The 14,678-nt window shown below is 36.4% G+C and overlaps 5 protein-coding genes across 5 annotated transcripts; 4 read left to right on the top strand and 1 right to left on the bottom strand.

Annotated features, from left to right (window-relative positions):
- Window positions 1–6,250: 6,250 nt before the first annotated feature.
- N7478_011335 (ribonuclease III) lies at window positions 6,251–7,132 on the bottom strand (the record flags this gene model as incomplete). Its single annotated transcript, XM_056927549.1, has 1 exon — window positions 6,251–7,132. One exon carries the CDS (start codon window positions 7,130–7,132, stop codon window positions 6,251–6,253), a length of 882 nt encoding a protein of 293 aa, XP_056774597.1.
- A 487-nt stretch (window positions 7,133–7,619) lies between these two features.
- N7478_011334 (mitochondrial 37S ribosomal protein mS33) lies at window positions 7,620–7,966 on the top strand (the record flags this gene model as incomplete). The annotated part of the gene is made up of 2 exons (XM_056927548.1): window positions 7,620–7,652; window positions 7,727–7,966. The coding sequence occupies 2 exons, from the start codon at window positions 7,620–7,622 to the stop codon at window positions 7,964–7,966; spliced, it is 273 nt and encodes a 90-aa protein (XP_056774596.1).
- Window positions 7,967–8,780: 814 nt separating this feature from the next.
- N7478_011333 (U2 snRNP complex subunit CUS1) lies at window positions 8,781–10,528 on the top strand (the record flags this gene model as incomplete). The annotated part of the gene is made up of 2 exons (XM_056927547.1): window positions 8,781–8,837; window positions 8,903–10,528. 2 exons carry the CDS (start codon window positions 8,781–8,783, stop codon window positions 10,526–10,528), a joined length of 1,683 nt encoding a protein of 560 aa, XP_056774595.1.
- A 364-nt stretch (window positions 10,529–10,892) lies between these two features.
- N7478_011332 (uncharacterized protein) lies at window positions 10,893–12,494 on the top strand (the record flags this gene model as incomplete). Its single annotated transcript, XM_056927546.1, has 2 exons — window positions 10,893–10,912; window positions 10,976–12,494. 2 exons carry the CDS (start codon window positions 10,893–10,895, stop codon window positions 12,492–12,494), a joined length of 1,539 nt encoding a protein of 512 aa, XP_056774594.1.
- A 412-nt stretch (window positions 12,495–12,906) lies between these two features.
- N7478_011331 (uncharacterized protein) lies at window positions 12,907–13,846 on the top strand (the record flags this gene model as incomplete). Its single annotated transcript, XM_056927545.1, has 4 exons — window positions 12,907–12,928; window positions 12,978–13,036; window positions 13,163–13,450; window positions 13,553–13,846. The coding sequence occupies 4 exons, from the start codon at window positions 12,907–12,909 to the stop codon at window positions 13,844–13,846; spliced, it is 663 nt and encodes a 220-aa protein (XP_056774593.1).
- Between the last annotated feature and the right edge of the window lie 832 nt (window positions 13,847–14,678).

Below are 14,678 nucleotides of genomic sequence, written 5' to 3'. Positions count from 1 at the left end.
CTAAAACTAAACTACTCTTTTTTTAAGAGCTTTACTAGTTTAAATTATCTTATTATATTCTTCTAGTTATACTCTAATAAACTATATAATCTTATAAAAATAGTATTTATAGTTATAGAGATACTTTTATATAATATTATCCTAAATTCGGTTATTATATTTATTAATTATATAGATACTCTTTATTAATACCTATTTAGTAGCTAATATACTTAACTAGATATAAATAATATTAAATATTATATTATACTAAGTAGCTTATAGTACTTCTTATTCTATATATTTATATTTAAATATAGTAGTAGTCTAGATAATAATTTTAGATATAGTTACTAGGTTACTATTAGTACTCTATATATTTATATAAGTCTCTATAAATATTAATAAAAGAATAGAAAGTATATATATAGTTTACTTATCTATAGATAAAGCTTACTAGTAATCTTCTAATCTATTATTAATAACTTTATATAGATAATAATTATCTATTATAGTTAATATATTCTAGCCTTTTCTTTAATAAAATTAAATATATTAACTCTTCTTTTCTTTATAGTAAAGTTCTTCTAAAAATATTAAGTTCTTATTATATTCCTCTTTTTACTTCCCTTAGAGATAGCTATATTATAGTTCTTAACTACTAGTCTCTGGTTTCGCTTAGAAGGATATCCTAAAATAGTATAGTTAATATAATATAATATAATAGCTTAAAAATAAAGCGCTAATATATATAGATCTATAGGATTTACTATATCTTACCTATACTTAGAGTCTTAACTATCTAATTATAGTAGTTTATACTTATTCTATAAACTTTAGCTTCTAAATTCCTTTAGATAAAAACTATATATATAGTATTAAGCTTCTATATACTATCACTATATTAAGACCCCTTTAGCGGACCTTATTGCCTTTCGAATCGTTTTTTCTAGGGTTATACAGATGTTTATATTATACCCCTAGTAGCCCCTAATAGGCTATAAAAGATACTATCTTTAAAATAATACTACTATATAAGATCTTTAGGTACGAATAGATATATATTATTAAGTTAGGGGAAACGATAGTTAATATATATATACCGGTAAATAAACATAGCAAACAGATATATCTGATCATATATAATCAGATAACTATAGATAGATAGCAATAGATATAGATATAGATATTGCCATATATAAACGAACGTAACAGATCGTAACATATGAAATATATAGGGGGAATTAGATAAATTTATCTCACTATAACTATTTAGAAATAACTAATAGACTACTATTAAATCTAAGACTATTAATTTAGAAGCTAAAAAAGTAACTTATAAAGCTTTACTATCTCTATATCCCTAGATTACTATAAATCATATAACAATCCTTAATATTCTAGTATTCCTTTATATAATATCTATAATATAATTAGACTATTTACTATATAACTAGATATACTAATATAAACTATTATATAAGATAATTTAGTATTAGCCAAAATTAAGCTATATAGTATTCTTATAAAGATAAATTATAAATATTTGTGATCCTCTATATATATAATTATATTATAGATATCTTATATACTACTACTCTATATAAACACTTAAGATTAAGATAATCTTTAATTAAGTAGGGGAGGATAAGATATTTTTACCTAATTCTCCCTATATATTTTATATATTATAATCTATTATATTCGTTTATATATTATAATATCTATATCTATATCTATTACTATCTATTATAGTTGGCTGATTATATATAATCAGGCCCTATCTGTTTGTTATATTTGTTTAACCGGTATATATATATTAGCTATCGTTTTCCCTAACTTAGCAATATATACCCGTTCGCACCCTAAGATCTCACTATCTAGATAAATAAGGGCTACTTTATTTTAGGTAATAGATATAGATCCTAAATAATAAGATATTATATATAGGGATTATATAAAAGATCTATAACTCTTATATTATAATATATCTTAGTTAAGATATTATTTATATAATATTATTATAGAGATTCTTTTAGCTAGAAGTAATAAGAGATATATAATACTTCTTATAAAATTATATAGTTTATAGCTATAGTACTATATAATATAATATAAAATATAGACTATTAAAACTATTACTAATTCTATAGTAAATATAGGTAGAATTATCTATAGATTTTATTATAGAACTACTTCTAATAATATATATAAATTTAATAAATTTAATAGTAATTATAAATTAGTTTATAAAAAATATAATTCTTATAAATATAATAAAGATAACTATTAAAAGAGTAATAGATATATTCTTTATTTATTTATATATATACTATAAGCTACTATAAGTAGTTATAAGTAACTATAGATCCTAATTTATAGATATATTCTAATAAATAATATATAAAAAGTTATTAATTTAATATTAACTATTAAATATTTTCTATCTATAATCTAATAATACTATAAAGTATATAAACTAAGAAATTAAATAGATCCTATATATATTCATAATCTATATATAGAATAATTAGGATATATTACTTCCTATTATTACTATAGTAATTAATAACTATAATACTAATATAATAAGACTATCCCTCTTCTTTTTTATATATAATTATTATATTAATCTTATTAAAATAGAAAAGATAGAGGAATCCTATAAAACCTATATATAACTAGGAATTATAAATAAAATATTTATAAATTAACTATAAGAAGCTATTAATTAGATCTAAATTATAATTACTTCTATATAAACTCTATAGAAAGAGTAATTAAATAAGTAATAATAGGTTATATTAGTCTATAAGAAAGATAACTAGATATAGCTAAATTTATAAAATATATATATATAATAATAATTAAAAAAGCTAAACTAGTTAAATATTTAATATTAAGTTTTAGATATTTCTATATCTTATATAGTATAATTAAAGATATTTATTAATATCTATTTAATATTTTATATAAAGCTAATTAGACTAATTATTTTAGACTTATTTCTATTATAGATTATAGATAATTTATATCTCTTAATAATATTAATTAATAAGAAACTTAAATATAAAATAGAAAAGATAATAAATATAAGACATAAGAAAATTAGTTAAGGATATTATAATAAAGCTTTAGTAAAATAAATAGATTAGGTAGAATAGATCTAGTAGAGTCTTAATAATATTTAAGATTACTCTATATTAGATACTTTTAAAAGATAATTTAGTCTTATTTTAATCCTATTATAGATCTAAAGATAACTAAATATAACTATAATATATATAAAAAGAACTACCTAAAGGAGGGATATTATTATAGACTAGTACCTAGTATAAGGTTATATAGTATATATAACTATAATAACCTAATATATAGAATACCTACTTAGTAATTCTCTCTTTAAGCTTTTTATATATAGTATATAGCCTAGCTTAATTAGATATATATTCTGCTTTAGCCCTTTATACTAAGAAAGAATTATAAAGAGAAGAAAAAGATATATATTTAATATTAACCTAGAGACTAGATATAGTAAAAAAAAGTAGAACCTTATTTAAAACTAAGTAAGATAGTAACTATTAATATATTAGTCTCTATTATATTAGTATATCTATTTCTAGACTAATTTTAATAAATATTTCTAAGATATTAGAAGAATATATCTTTTATAATTATTTCTTAATAGGAATTTAATAAACTTATTATAGTTTAAGAATAGTTAATAATTTATATAAAGATATAAGAATATATAATATATAAGAAGGAAGAAGTTATGAGATAATATCTTAGACTCTTTTATACTCTAAAAGCCCTTTATTAAGAATTAGATATATTTAGTTTATAGATATTAATATAACTATATATATTTATATTTAAAGAACTATCTACCTAAGGTAGATAAAGAGATACTACTATTTAGACTATATCTTACTATTATAGTAGTACTAATTCATAATACTCTAATAGTAATACTATATAATTAGATAAATTTATACTTATTTTAATTAATTATAGATAATTAAGTCTAAGTAGGGGAGGATATTAAATTTTTGTCTTCTTATACTATATTATTTCCTATGTTGTTCTACTATATTAATATCCTTATTATATCTACTACTATAATATCTATACTACTTGATCTAACCTAATCGAACCTATTTGTTTTATTTGTCTTTATACCTAGTATATATTATATAGTTGTTTCCCTTACTATAGTTAGATATACCTATATAATATACTAATTTCGTAATAAAGATCTCACTAGATAAGATATACTACTAACTAGGTTTTATTTAACCTAGTATAAAGAAGATAAAGTTTTTATTATCCTATTAGTACTATTAGTCTAAATAAAATAAAGATATAGAGTAATATTATAATAACTATATAATATATAAATATATAAAACCTTAGATAGATTAAACTCTAGGACTTCTAAATCTTTTATTTATTTTAGAGTAGCTTTAATAAAGTATCTTAGTTAATTTTTATATCTTATTAAAAGATAAGATAAAATATAATAAAGTTATAGTAGTAATAGATAGGTTTAGTAAATAGATAGTTAATATTCTATATTACTATAATATTAATACTTATAATATAGTATATCTATTCTATAATTATATTTTATATTAATTTAGTAATTTAGGAATTAATAATTAAGAACTATAGTTTATAGCTAGTTTCTAGAAGAAATTCTATTATATTCTAAGAATTAGATAGAAGCTTTCTATTATATATTATCTATAGATAGATAGTTAAATAGAAATAACTAATTACTATATAAAGTAAAGACTATAATTATATATAAACTATTATTAGAATAACTAATTAGAATTACTTTAGTTAATTAATTTTATAGTAATAAATATATTAAGTATAACTACTATATATTTATCTTTCTTTATTAAATATAGATATAAGATACTACTATTATTTAATTAGATATTATTTAAGAAGGATTCTCTAGAGAAGGAGGCTAGATAAAGGGTAATATATAATCTAAAATTAATATAGAAGAAGATATATTATATAATATTAGAGATTTAATTATATTAGAAATTATATATTAATTAATCTTACTAGTCTATTGATTTTAATATTAATAATATAGTTTTTCTATCTATAAAGTACCTATATTTAAAGAGATTATCTTAGAAGTTATTAAAGAAAGCTTTTAGATCCTTTTAAATAATTAAGAAAGTAAATAATTCTTACTATTTAGACCTATTAGTAGAGTTATAGAGTATTTATAATATATTATTTTTTAAGAAGCTATAATTAGCTTTATATATAATCTTATTAACTAGCTAGATCCTAGATCTATAATTATTAATAGAAATAGATAGTAAGAATAAATAAGAGATTATTGTCACGGGATTCCTGAATCCCTTCGGGTACGATTCAGGTACGATTCATAGCCGCTCCACGGGTGAATCTACCTCGATACACCCGCTAATGCATGACTGCCCTAAGCCCTAGCAAGCTCTAGCAATATTAAAACGCACGAACAATAGCTACGATTCTTATCCTGCAAGAATCAGTTCTGTATATCAACTGTTCTATTTGATCTCTACCATCCGATATCCTTGCCTAGTCACAGGTCTCTAGCCTGACAACTTAGTAACCATTACAATTATAAAGATAATTAATTTATATCTTTTCTATAAAAAGATCTTATAATATTATACTAAATAGGTTAGTATTAAGAATAATATATAGTATCTAACTAGTAATTATAAGAGTTCTATATATATATTCCTAGAGTTCTACTATTAATATTTATTAAAACTAGGGATATTTATATATCTATCTTATTAGATTAAGACTATAGAGTAAGATAAGTTTATTATTAATTATATAGATAATAATAGAGCTAGTTGATTTTTTCCTATATTTATTTAATATTTTTAATATTAATACAATTAAGGGACTACCTGTATTTTAGGCGGAAGTAATATAGTATAACTATATAGAGGAAGACTCGGGATAGGTATATTTACACTATTTGTACGTTTATACGGTTTGACCTACTCTCGGATGCAGACTAATCAGATGATTAGCCTAGAGAGTAGCATCTGCCTATATGTATATAGCATAGCTCTCTCTCTTCTTTCCCTTTCCTCAACGTTGTTATTCGTTGTTCTTCGTACTCTTCTCTATTCTAGTAGATCATAGGCACCTCATCACACGACGCTTAGCTGACAAGGAATTTCAAGAGTTTGAGATTGTATTAGATATTTATAGTTATTTACATTGCTCTTTGTTTCTACCTCCCCTGCTCTGTTGATTTTTTCACGGCGTTAATCTTAGAGATGAGGGACGTATTTATCAGGGCATTCCGTGCGGCTTCATCACCGGCGGCCGCTTTACTGGAACCAGATCCCGATCCAAGATGCTCCTTTTCCCAGCCCCAGCCTGTGAGGTAGACTCCGATGAAGAAGGTCTGCGTTCCGCTGCCCCTTTCCTCAACGACGTCACGCTCGGTAATATATTCCAGTTTGACGCCTTTGCCCATGACCTTCTTTGCTAATTCCTCCTTGGACCGTAACTGCGTTTTTTGTTGCCCTAACTTATCTAGCATTGGTGACCATAGTCCGACCAGCCATTGATTCGCAATCCGATAGCCGTCATGAGAGTCGCCTAGTATCACCGCAGCAACGTACGCTTCGAAAATATCCCCTTTGGTCTTGGTCAATCGTTTTGGCTGGTCCGCGTAACTCGCTGGCACTTTTGCTCTGTGATCAAACCCATATGTCTCAGCAAATTTGGCTAGCGTCTCGTTCTTCACTAGGCCTTCTCGGATCTGAGATATCCTCCCGGCTGGAATGCCAGGAAATTTGTCCCACACCAGCTTTGTCGCCATCAGCTCAATATACGCATCGCCTAGGACTTCTAGCCGATCATATGTTGCATTGTGGGATTGACCACATGCAGGATGCGTGAAAACAGATTTCTCCAGCTGGTCATTGCCGATTGGTGGTAAAAGAGGCGTTCTAGAATGCTTGTCTTGTGGTTCTCTAGAATGATCGAAACCTGAATCACCAAGAGCTTCAGAAAGGCTTCGATTGACGGTTGACTTTCCACGATAGTTGCGAAGGGCATCCCTCAAATTTGACACTGCTTGCGCAATATCGGGTTTGGTCTCCATAATTTCGGGGTCATTTACGGCCTCTTGAACAGCGTGCTCAAGATGAGAGAGCCGAGAACCGCAATCAGACCTTTGGGCCAGCCCGTTTTCTTTCAAAGAATTCTCATTTTGAAAATCTCTGGCCGATTTTTTGACCTTTCAGAAGAAGATAAGCCAAACTGCAGACAGCATCGACAGGTAGTCAGATAAGAAAAGTTAAGATAGTCACCTTGGGTCGTTTTGTAGGATGAGGGACTTCGTTCCTATCGGAAGAGGCGGATCTCTTGGAACTCATGATGAATTTCCCCCTTTCAAATCCACTGCTTCATTTCTTGAATTCTGTTCTGCTAGGAAGAAATAAAAGACCGTGACTCTTTTGAGGGTGTGGTATCAATGCTGCGAAACTTGAGCACGTCACGTGCCTCCCGCGCCGCATCCTGGAATCATCACGGCTCCGGGACAAATTAAGAATCTTGTTCCGCCGCGACCACTTCGGCCCACCGTGAAGATGTCCCAGACCCGGTTACTAGACCTGGTTAAGGTATGGAAACATGCCAATTATCTCGCCTGAAGCAGGATACACGCTAATGCTATGAATTCCCGCCCCCTTTACAGACTCAGTGTCGCATCTTTTCCCTCAACTTCAATCCGCAAAGACTCCGATTAGGGAATAAGATCCTTAGACAACGCCTCCGTGGCCCGGCACTCGCAGCATGGTACCCAAAGAAAACGGTCGCTTTCCAAGATCTCCAAAACACATACAAACCTCTCGGATTAACTACATTTGATGAGGCCGAAGATGATCGAGAGGAGGCAATTCAAATGTCCGTGACCGGTATCCTCCGTGCTGTATAAAAAATATGCTGATAATTCGTTCTATCTAGTGCCAAACTCAGAGGCAAGGGTCGCCCCAAGAAGAAGCGGACAGCTGCAGGTAAAGTAGTCCCTGATATTGGTTTTCGGCGTCGCGCAAGAACTCCTGACTGATCTTCATTGTCTTGGTCTAGAATCTCGGTCTGCAAAGAAGAAGAAATAAACATGTCTCTATGACCCACGATACATTCTCATACGCGTTCGACCAAGTTAACATCACCCCCGGTTGTGTGTTCTGACCTGCTGGAACTTCCAGGCATTGGTGAAGGTCCAACAAGCTGAGATAAGCCGCGGTCAAGATCCCGTCTTGTCTCTATAAGACGACTTTTTATCCAGAGGAAACACTGTCGTTCCCCTCCACTTGTACTATAAATATCATTACCTTTATGTTCATTGAATTCTGCCAAACCAGCCGTTGTATACGGGCTCCATTATCTTGATTACTCGGCAAAATACCACCGCTATATGAGTTGCTTACCTTCATATTTTGCATTGATTTGAGCCTATCGTATGCTAAGGACGAAGTTAAATCATACACCAATGAAATAAATACAATAAAACATGTCTCGGAGAATGTCCTCACCGGACGCATACATAAAGCACTGGGAAATTTAGTTCAGGCAGTAAAGGCGGTAAGTCAAATCAACCAATCAGAGATAATTATGGGCATTTTATTTTACCACCACTTGAGCTTCCCAACGCCGCGACGTGTTTCACTTGTTCAAAACCACGACTCTATTTCCCACCGGCCATCACGATTTGCTTCTAGGGAATCGAAGGTCGCAACCACTTCAAAATGAAGCAAAGCAAGAATCAGCTTAGGAGGGCCAAGAAAAAAGCCCAAAAGGTGCAGGTAAGCTTGCTCCCCCTACCGTCGCATTCATTGCTGCTACAGGAGTTGACATATCTCGTTCGCAGGCCGTAGGCGAAATTAGTGAAGAAAAGGCCCAGGATTCCGAAACAATAGCCCCTCCACCTCCTACCACCCAGGATGATCCGAAGTCCCCTGTCATTGACGAGTTCGCCGAGTCGAATGATCCATTATGGGAAATGTACAAGGGCGTCATTGACAGATTCGACGAGACCGCCGACGAAAGCGCTACCGCTAGAGAGGCCGACAAGCCAGAAGTCTTTTTTGATGATGCCGACGACATTCCTGATGAGGAGCAGGAGAGCGAACCGAAGATTTCAAAAAAGAAACGAAAAGAATTGAACAAGCTATCCGTGGCCGAATTAAAGGCTATGGTTCGCAAACCTGAAATTGTGGAATGGACAGACACGTCAGCGAACGATCCTCGGCTCTTAATTCATATAAAGGCCCATCGTAATGTGGTTCCGGTTCCTTCTCACTGGTCACTCAAGCGGGAATACCTCTCTTCCAAACGGGGTGTGGAGAAAGCCCCCTTTGCCCTCCCTAAGTTCATTCAGGAAACAGGAATTGCGGAGATGCGCGATGCGGCTCTGGACAAGCAAGATCAGTCAAGTTTGAAGTCAAAACAACGAGAAAGGGTTCAGCCAAAGATGGGACGGTTGGATATCGACTATCAGAAATTATACGAGGCATTTTTCCGCTTCCAAACCAAGCCGGAGCTGACTCGCTATGGTGAGATATATTACGAGGGCAAGGAATATGAAACCAACCTCAAGCATCTTCGCCCAGGCGATCTCAGTGATGAATTAAAAGAGGCTCTCAATATGCCACCCGGGGCTCCCCCTCCTTGGCTTATCAACCAACAACGCTATGGGCCACCTCCATCCTATCCTGCCTTGAAAATTCCCGGTCTCAATGCACCACCGCCTCCAGGTGCCATGTGGGGGTACCACCCAGGTGGATATGGAAAACCACCTGTGGATGAACACAACCGACCGCTCTACGGGGGCGATATTTTTGGAGTTTTACAGCCGCAGCAAAATGCTCAGCAAGGAGAGCCGATCGAAAAGGATCTCTGGGGCGAGTTGCAGGCATCTGAGGAGTCCGAGGAGGAAAGCGAGGAGGAGGAGGAAGAGGAAGACGATGAAGACGCCGATGAGGAAGAGGATGCTGGGGCTCATTCACCTAGTGGTCTAGACACGCCGAGTGGTATGGCTTCAGCTGTCCCAACTGAAATCGGAGGTCCAGAGAATGTTTCTGGGGAATTCGACGTGCGAAAGCATCATAGAGGAACAGAAACGGAAGAGTCTGTTCACCCACGAAGCGCATATCAAGTTATCCCCGAGAGACAAACGAATGTGCAAGGATTTTTCGGTGGTGACAGAGCATATGATCTCAGTACGTCGTCAGGCAACCACCCAGTCCTTGGGGTTGACGATCAATCCCGAAAACGCAAGAAGCCTGGTGATGTTGACGTCGCCGTGGATCTGGATGCGATGCAAGCCGGAGGCGGCATCAGCAAGGAAAGTATTCAGAACCTGTACGACGCTCAACGACAGCAACAGAATCAACCACAGTGGAGCAGAAACTTGACAGATGAAGTTAGCGGTATGATTGCCGACGAAAATCGCAAACGATTGCGTAAAGAGAGCGAGCGACGAGGCAAGCACTGAGCAGTCATGCTTAATAGGCTGCGATTATTGTGGTGAGAGCTTGGTTGTCATTACTATTAGTACCATTATTATTATTACCACCACCACTGCTGGCCCCTGTGTTATTAGATCAAGAGAGGCTTCTACGATCATTGTATGTACATTAAATAGTAGGTCACAACTTTTTACGCAATATTTCATACATGTCATATTTCCGTAGTACGTGTGGTGAATAGCGAGATCCCATCGTATTCGTCTTCAAGTTTGATGTGAAAAGATCTACCCGATTAGGTTTAGCGTCGCCTACCTTTCACTCTCGCTCATTCTCTATCTCCATCTTATTCGGAGAACAACAGCCTCCCCCAGATTGTTTCAACCTATAGGGATGGATTGGGATCGCAGGAGGTAAGCAAGAAATTTCAATATCGTTTCCCTTCAAAATGAATAGTTGTCTAACTTTAACTATAGATTCGATGACCGGCGAGGCGGGGAAAGTTATCGCCCTGCTGACCGACCGGGTCGATCACCATCACGAGGATACGATGCTAGAGATAATCGAAACAGGCGTTCACCACCTCGAAATCGATCTCGCCTATGCGCCGACACATGGGTGCCATCTAGCCGAGGCTATGGACGCCCAAGGAGCCGCTCTCCTCCTGACTACCGGCGTCGTTCCAGGACGCCTCCCTTCCAGGGCAGAGGCTATGGGCCTGCACCATATACGAGACGACGTTCCCCCCCTAGACGTTTCTCACCACGAAGAGACGACCGACCTAGGTCTCCTCCACCTTCATGGCGATCGAAGTCTCCGCATAGTGAGGGTCGATCACGCGATGTATCCCGTGGCCGCGGTAGCCCAGGGCGCAACCGGGATGTATCGCCTGGAAGCCAGGACATACGTTCAGTTCGAAGAGACAACGCTGCAGCGCTCCCTCTGGATGAGAAATCAAGCCAGGCTCATTCATCAAAAATTCAACCCAACCTTCCTCCCATTCGCCCCTCCAGCCCCTCTCAGAACCTACCCCGACGAGAGCCAGCGGTGGATATGAATAGGAGTCTGCCATACTCAAGATCGAGACAATTATCCCCTTCGCGTACCTCCCGACCTGAATCGAGCTCGACATCACGACGCTCCTCACCAGCAGTGGGCCCAGAGCGCGGTGGTCAAACCCCTCTCAAGAACCGGAGTCGATCACCCTCACATTTCTCACCTGCCCATCGGTTCTCTGCACCATCAGGCAACGTTACCCATCAAGATCGCGGATCCACACACGATTCTGAGAGTAACGATTCGGCTAGAATATATGGAAATACGGATCGTCAGGAATCCGATTCTACAGAGCCTATTCAACGCCGCTTTGGCGCCAATCCCCCAACCCAACCAAGAAATCTAGGTATCCGCCAGTCACCCCCCTCGGGATCGTCTCAGGGGCCCAGGAAAATTCCATCACAACCTCGTGGTCCTCAGAATTACCCTTTTCTGTCTGCGCCGACTCGTCCTCGTCGTGGCCCTAGTTCTCGAGACGGACCTTGGCCCAGTGGCACTATGTCACGTCGTGGGCCACCCACAACGCCATCGCAAACTCCCCCTTCAGGCCCTCGAGCTTCTTTCAGTTCTGGATTTCCTGGGGGGTCAAACTTCCGGCATCCAGGGTCCCGGCAAAATAGTACTGTGCCCGCATCGCCGTCTTTACCTACACCCAAAGCCCCAAATCACCTAGCAGGACTATGTACCGTGATTCCTGGTGGTAAGCTTCTACCATCAGTCCTGGATGGAGTGTCTGAAAAGCGTCTTTCTCAACTCGAAGCCGACCAGGAGAGGTTAGTGGAGCAGATGGCGGAAATTCAACGTTCCAAACGAGCAGTACTACGTGACTGGGATCGCCTGGACCATGAAAGCTCCATCTGTGCCCTGAAAAGCGAACTGGCTGAGGGTCATCTCCAGCGTATGGCTGATGAGACTATTGGAGGTGGGATTCCATTCTAATGACCACGATGTTAATGTATGGATTTGACGGATGCTCCATTCATATGAACGAACTTGTAAAATATAGGGCGTTTTTCTCTCTCTTTTGGTATAGGGGAGTTTTGGAGGCACAATATGGGGACCAAGTGGGCTTGGGATGTATCAATAGGAGGCTTTTCTCTGTCTCTCTCTTTTCTCTCCCTAATATCAGCATCAATATTGATTTATCTAAATAAAAAATTATCTCAAAATTTCGTTTTATATCATGGAATTCGCGTTCAGATCTACTTCTACAATAGACATGGTCCGGGCCCCCGGCACGCGTACCTGATCGACACTGGGCCCCTTCCATATCTCATGTGGTTTCGTGTCAACAACTTTTCTTCCCCTTCAATCCTTCCACTCCGCAACCACAACCCCCATATCGCCCACCATGAATCTCTTCAGGCTTTTAGGTATGATATGCCTTTTGTCGCTTGAGCCAAACCATACTGATCGGTACAGGCGACTTGTCCCACTTGGCATCCATCTTCATTCTTCTCCATAAGATGAAGTCAACTAGTGTATCTTTCATACCCACTCTAACCCCCTCCGATGCTCATAGCTGATTATTCTTTCGCAGAGCTGTTCCGGGTTGTCTTTCAAGTCACAGGTTCTTTATCTATTGGTCTTTGTCACTCGCTATCTAGGTGTGCCCCGATCCCGATCTCAACCTTGTTTTCGAATTCCCCGACTACAATACTGACCTCGAACTTCTCCCCTCGTCGCTAGATCTGTCATGGACTTTGTTCGACTCGCTTTATCTCACAACATTCAAGCTCCTCTTCATCGGCTCCTCAGGATACATCATCTACCTCATGCTGAACGATTACAAGCCCACCCACGACCCGAACCTTGATACCTTCAAAGTCCAATACCTTCTAGGAATCAGTGCCCTCTTGGCGGTGCTTTTCCCTCGCAAATACCAATTCTTCGAGGTACGTTCAAAGCCATTCGCTGCGCTTATTGCAGGACTCGCCGGGATGATAAAATAGGCGGGCAAGAAACAAATACGGGTTCCCAACTAAAATTACAACTAGATTCTCTGGACTTTCTCGATTTGGCTGGAATCCGTTGCAATCCTGCCGCAGCTGTTCATGCTACAACGTACAGGAGAAGCTGAAACAATTACCACTCACTACTTGTTCGCCCTCGGAATTTACAGGGCTCTCTACATCCCCAATTGGATGTACCGCTACGTGACCGATCCTCGCTTCCAGGAATTATTCCAATGGGCCCCAATCCTCGCCGGTATTGTCCAGACCCTGCTGTACTCGGATTTCTTCTACATTTATTACAATAAGTACGTCATCATGTCCATCCAACTAGTCTAACAAGAGCTAAAATCTCGAACTTCCAGGGTGTTGAAAGGGAAGAAATTCTCCCTTCCCGTCTAATACTGCTATTTATGGTCGTCCGGACAATCCAGATATATTGCAACGCATGCTCAAATATTGAAATGCCACCTGGGAGTTGACCATTTGACTGTCCTAGGAAAACAGCTGAGACCTAATATGCCTTTTAGCTGTTTTCTTTCCCTAAGAAGACGGGCAGCCGAACGGGCCATACTCTCTTTATTTGGTTTATCTTTGTGTCTTGTCTGCTCTGTTTTGTGGCGCGGCCACTGAATGTCTGATCATCGGATCCGAATCAACGAATTGATGCCTTTCTACTCAACTTTGGCCATCGCATGAGCCAATTCTATGAGCCAGTTTTATACAACTGCTATGTATTTAGCAGCGAATGACGCTTTCTCGGACAGCTACGATCTGCCCATTAGGTATCTACCACTTTACTATCCCCTTCTTGCCCATTGATGTTGGTCAAGAGCGCCGGGATCTTTCCTGTCAGAAAACTTTAAAAAACAAAACAAAACAAAAAATGTTATAATTAGATGTACTAGTGTATTGATCGTTATATTCCTCAAAATTTCTACTTTTTTCCCTGTAACTACTGTAGTTTCCTTGAGCCTGCAACTTTTTCTCTTTTCCTTTCGAGGATTTTGCCCTGGTCTCCACTGATCAAAACAAACGCCACAAGCAGAAGACAGGACCTCTTTTTTTTTTGCCAAACATCACTTTTGAAAGTAAATGCTAAGGGATAAAACGTATTCAGAGGTAAATAGAACAAGAACGCCATAGAAAATGCCTATAATCATGGCACTCT

The sequence above is a fragment of the Penicillium angulare genome (genome assembly GCF_028827245.1).
Source record: "Penicillium angulare strain IBT 27051 chromosome Unknown utg000008l_segment0_segment0, whole genome shotgun sequence".
NCBI classification, from domain to species: domain Eukaryota; kingdom Fungi; phylum Ascomycota; class Eurotiomycetes; order Eurotiales; family Aspergillaceae; genus Penicillium; species Penicillium angulare.
The sequence above is the reverse complement of the archived record's forward strand: the minus strand, read 5'-3'. Positions and strand labels throughout refer to the sequence as shown.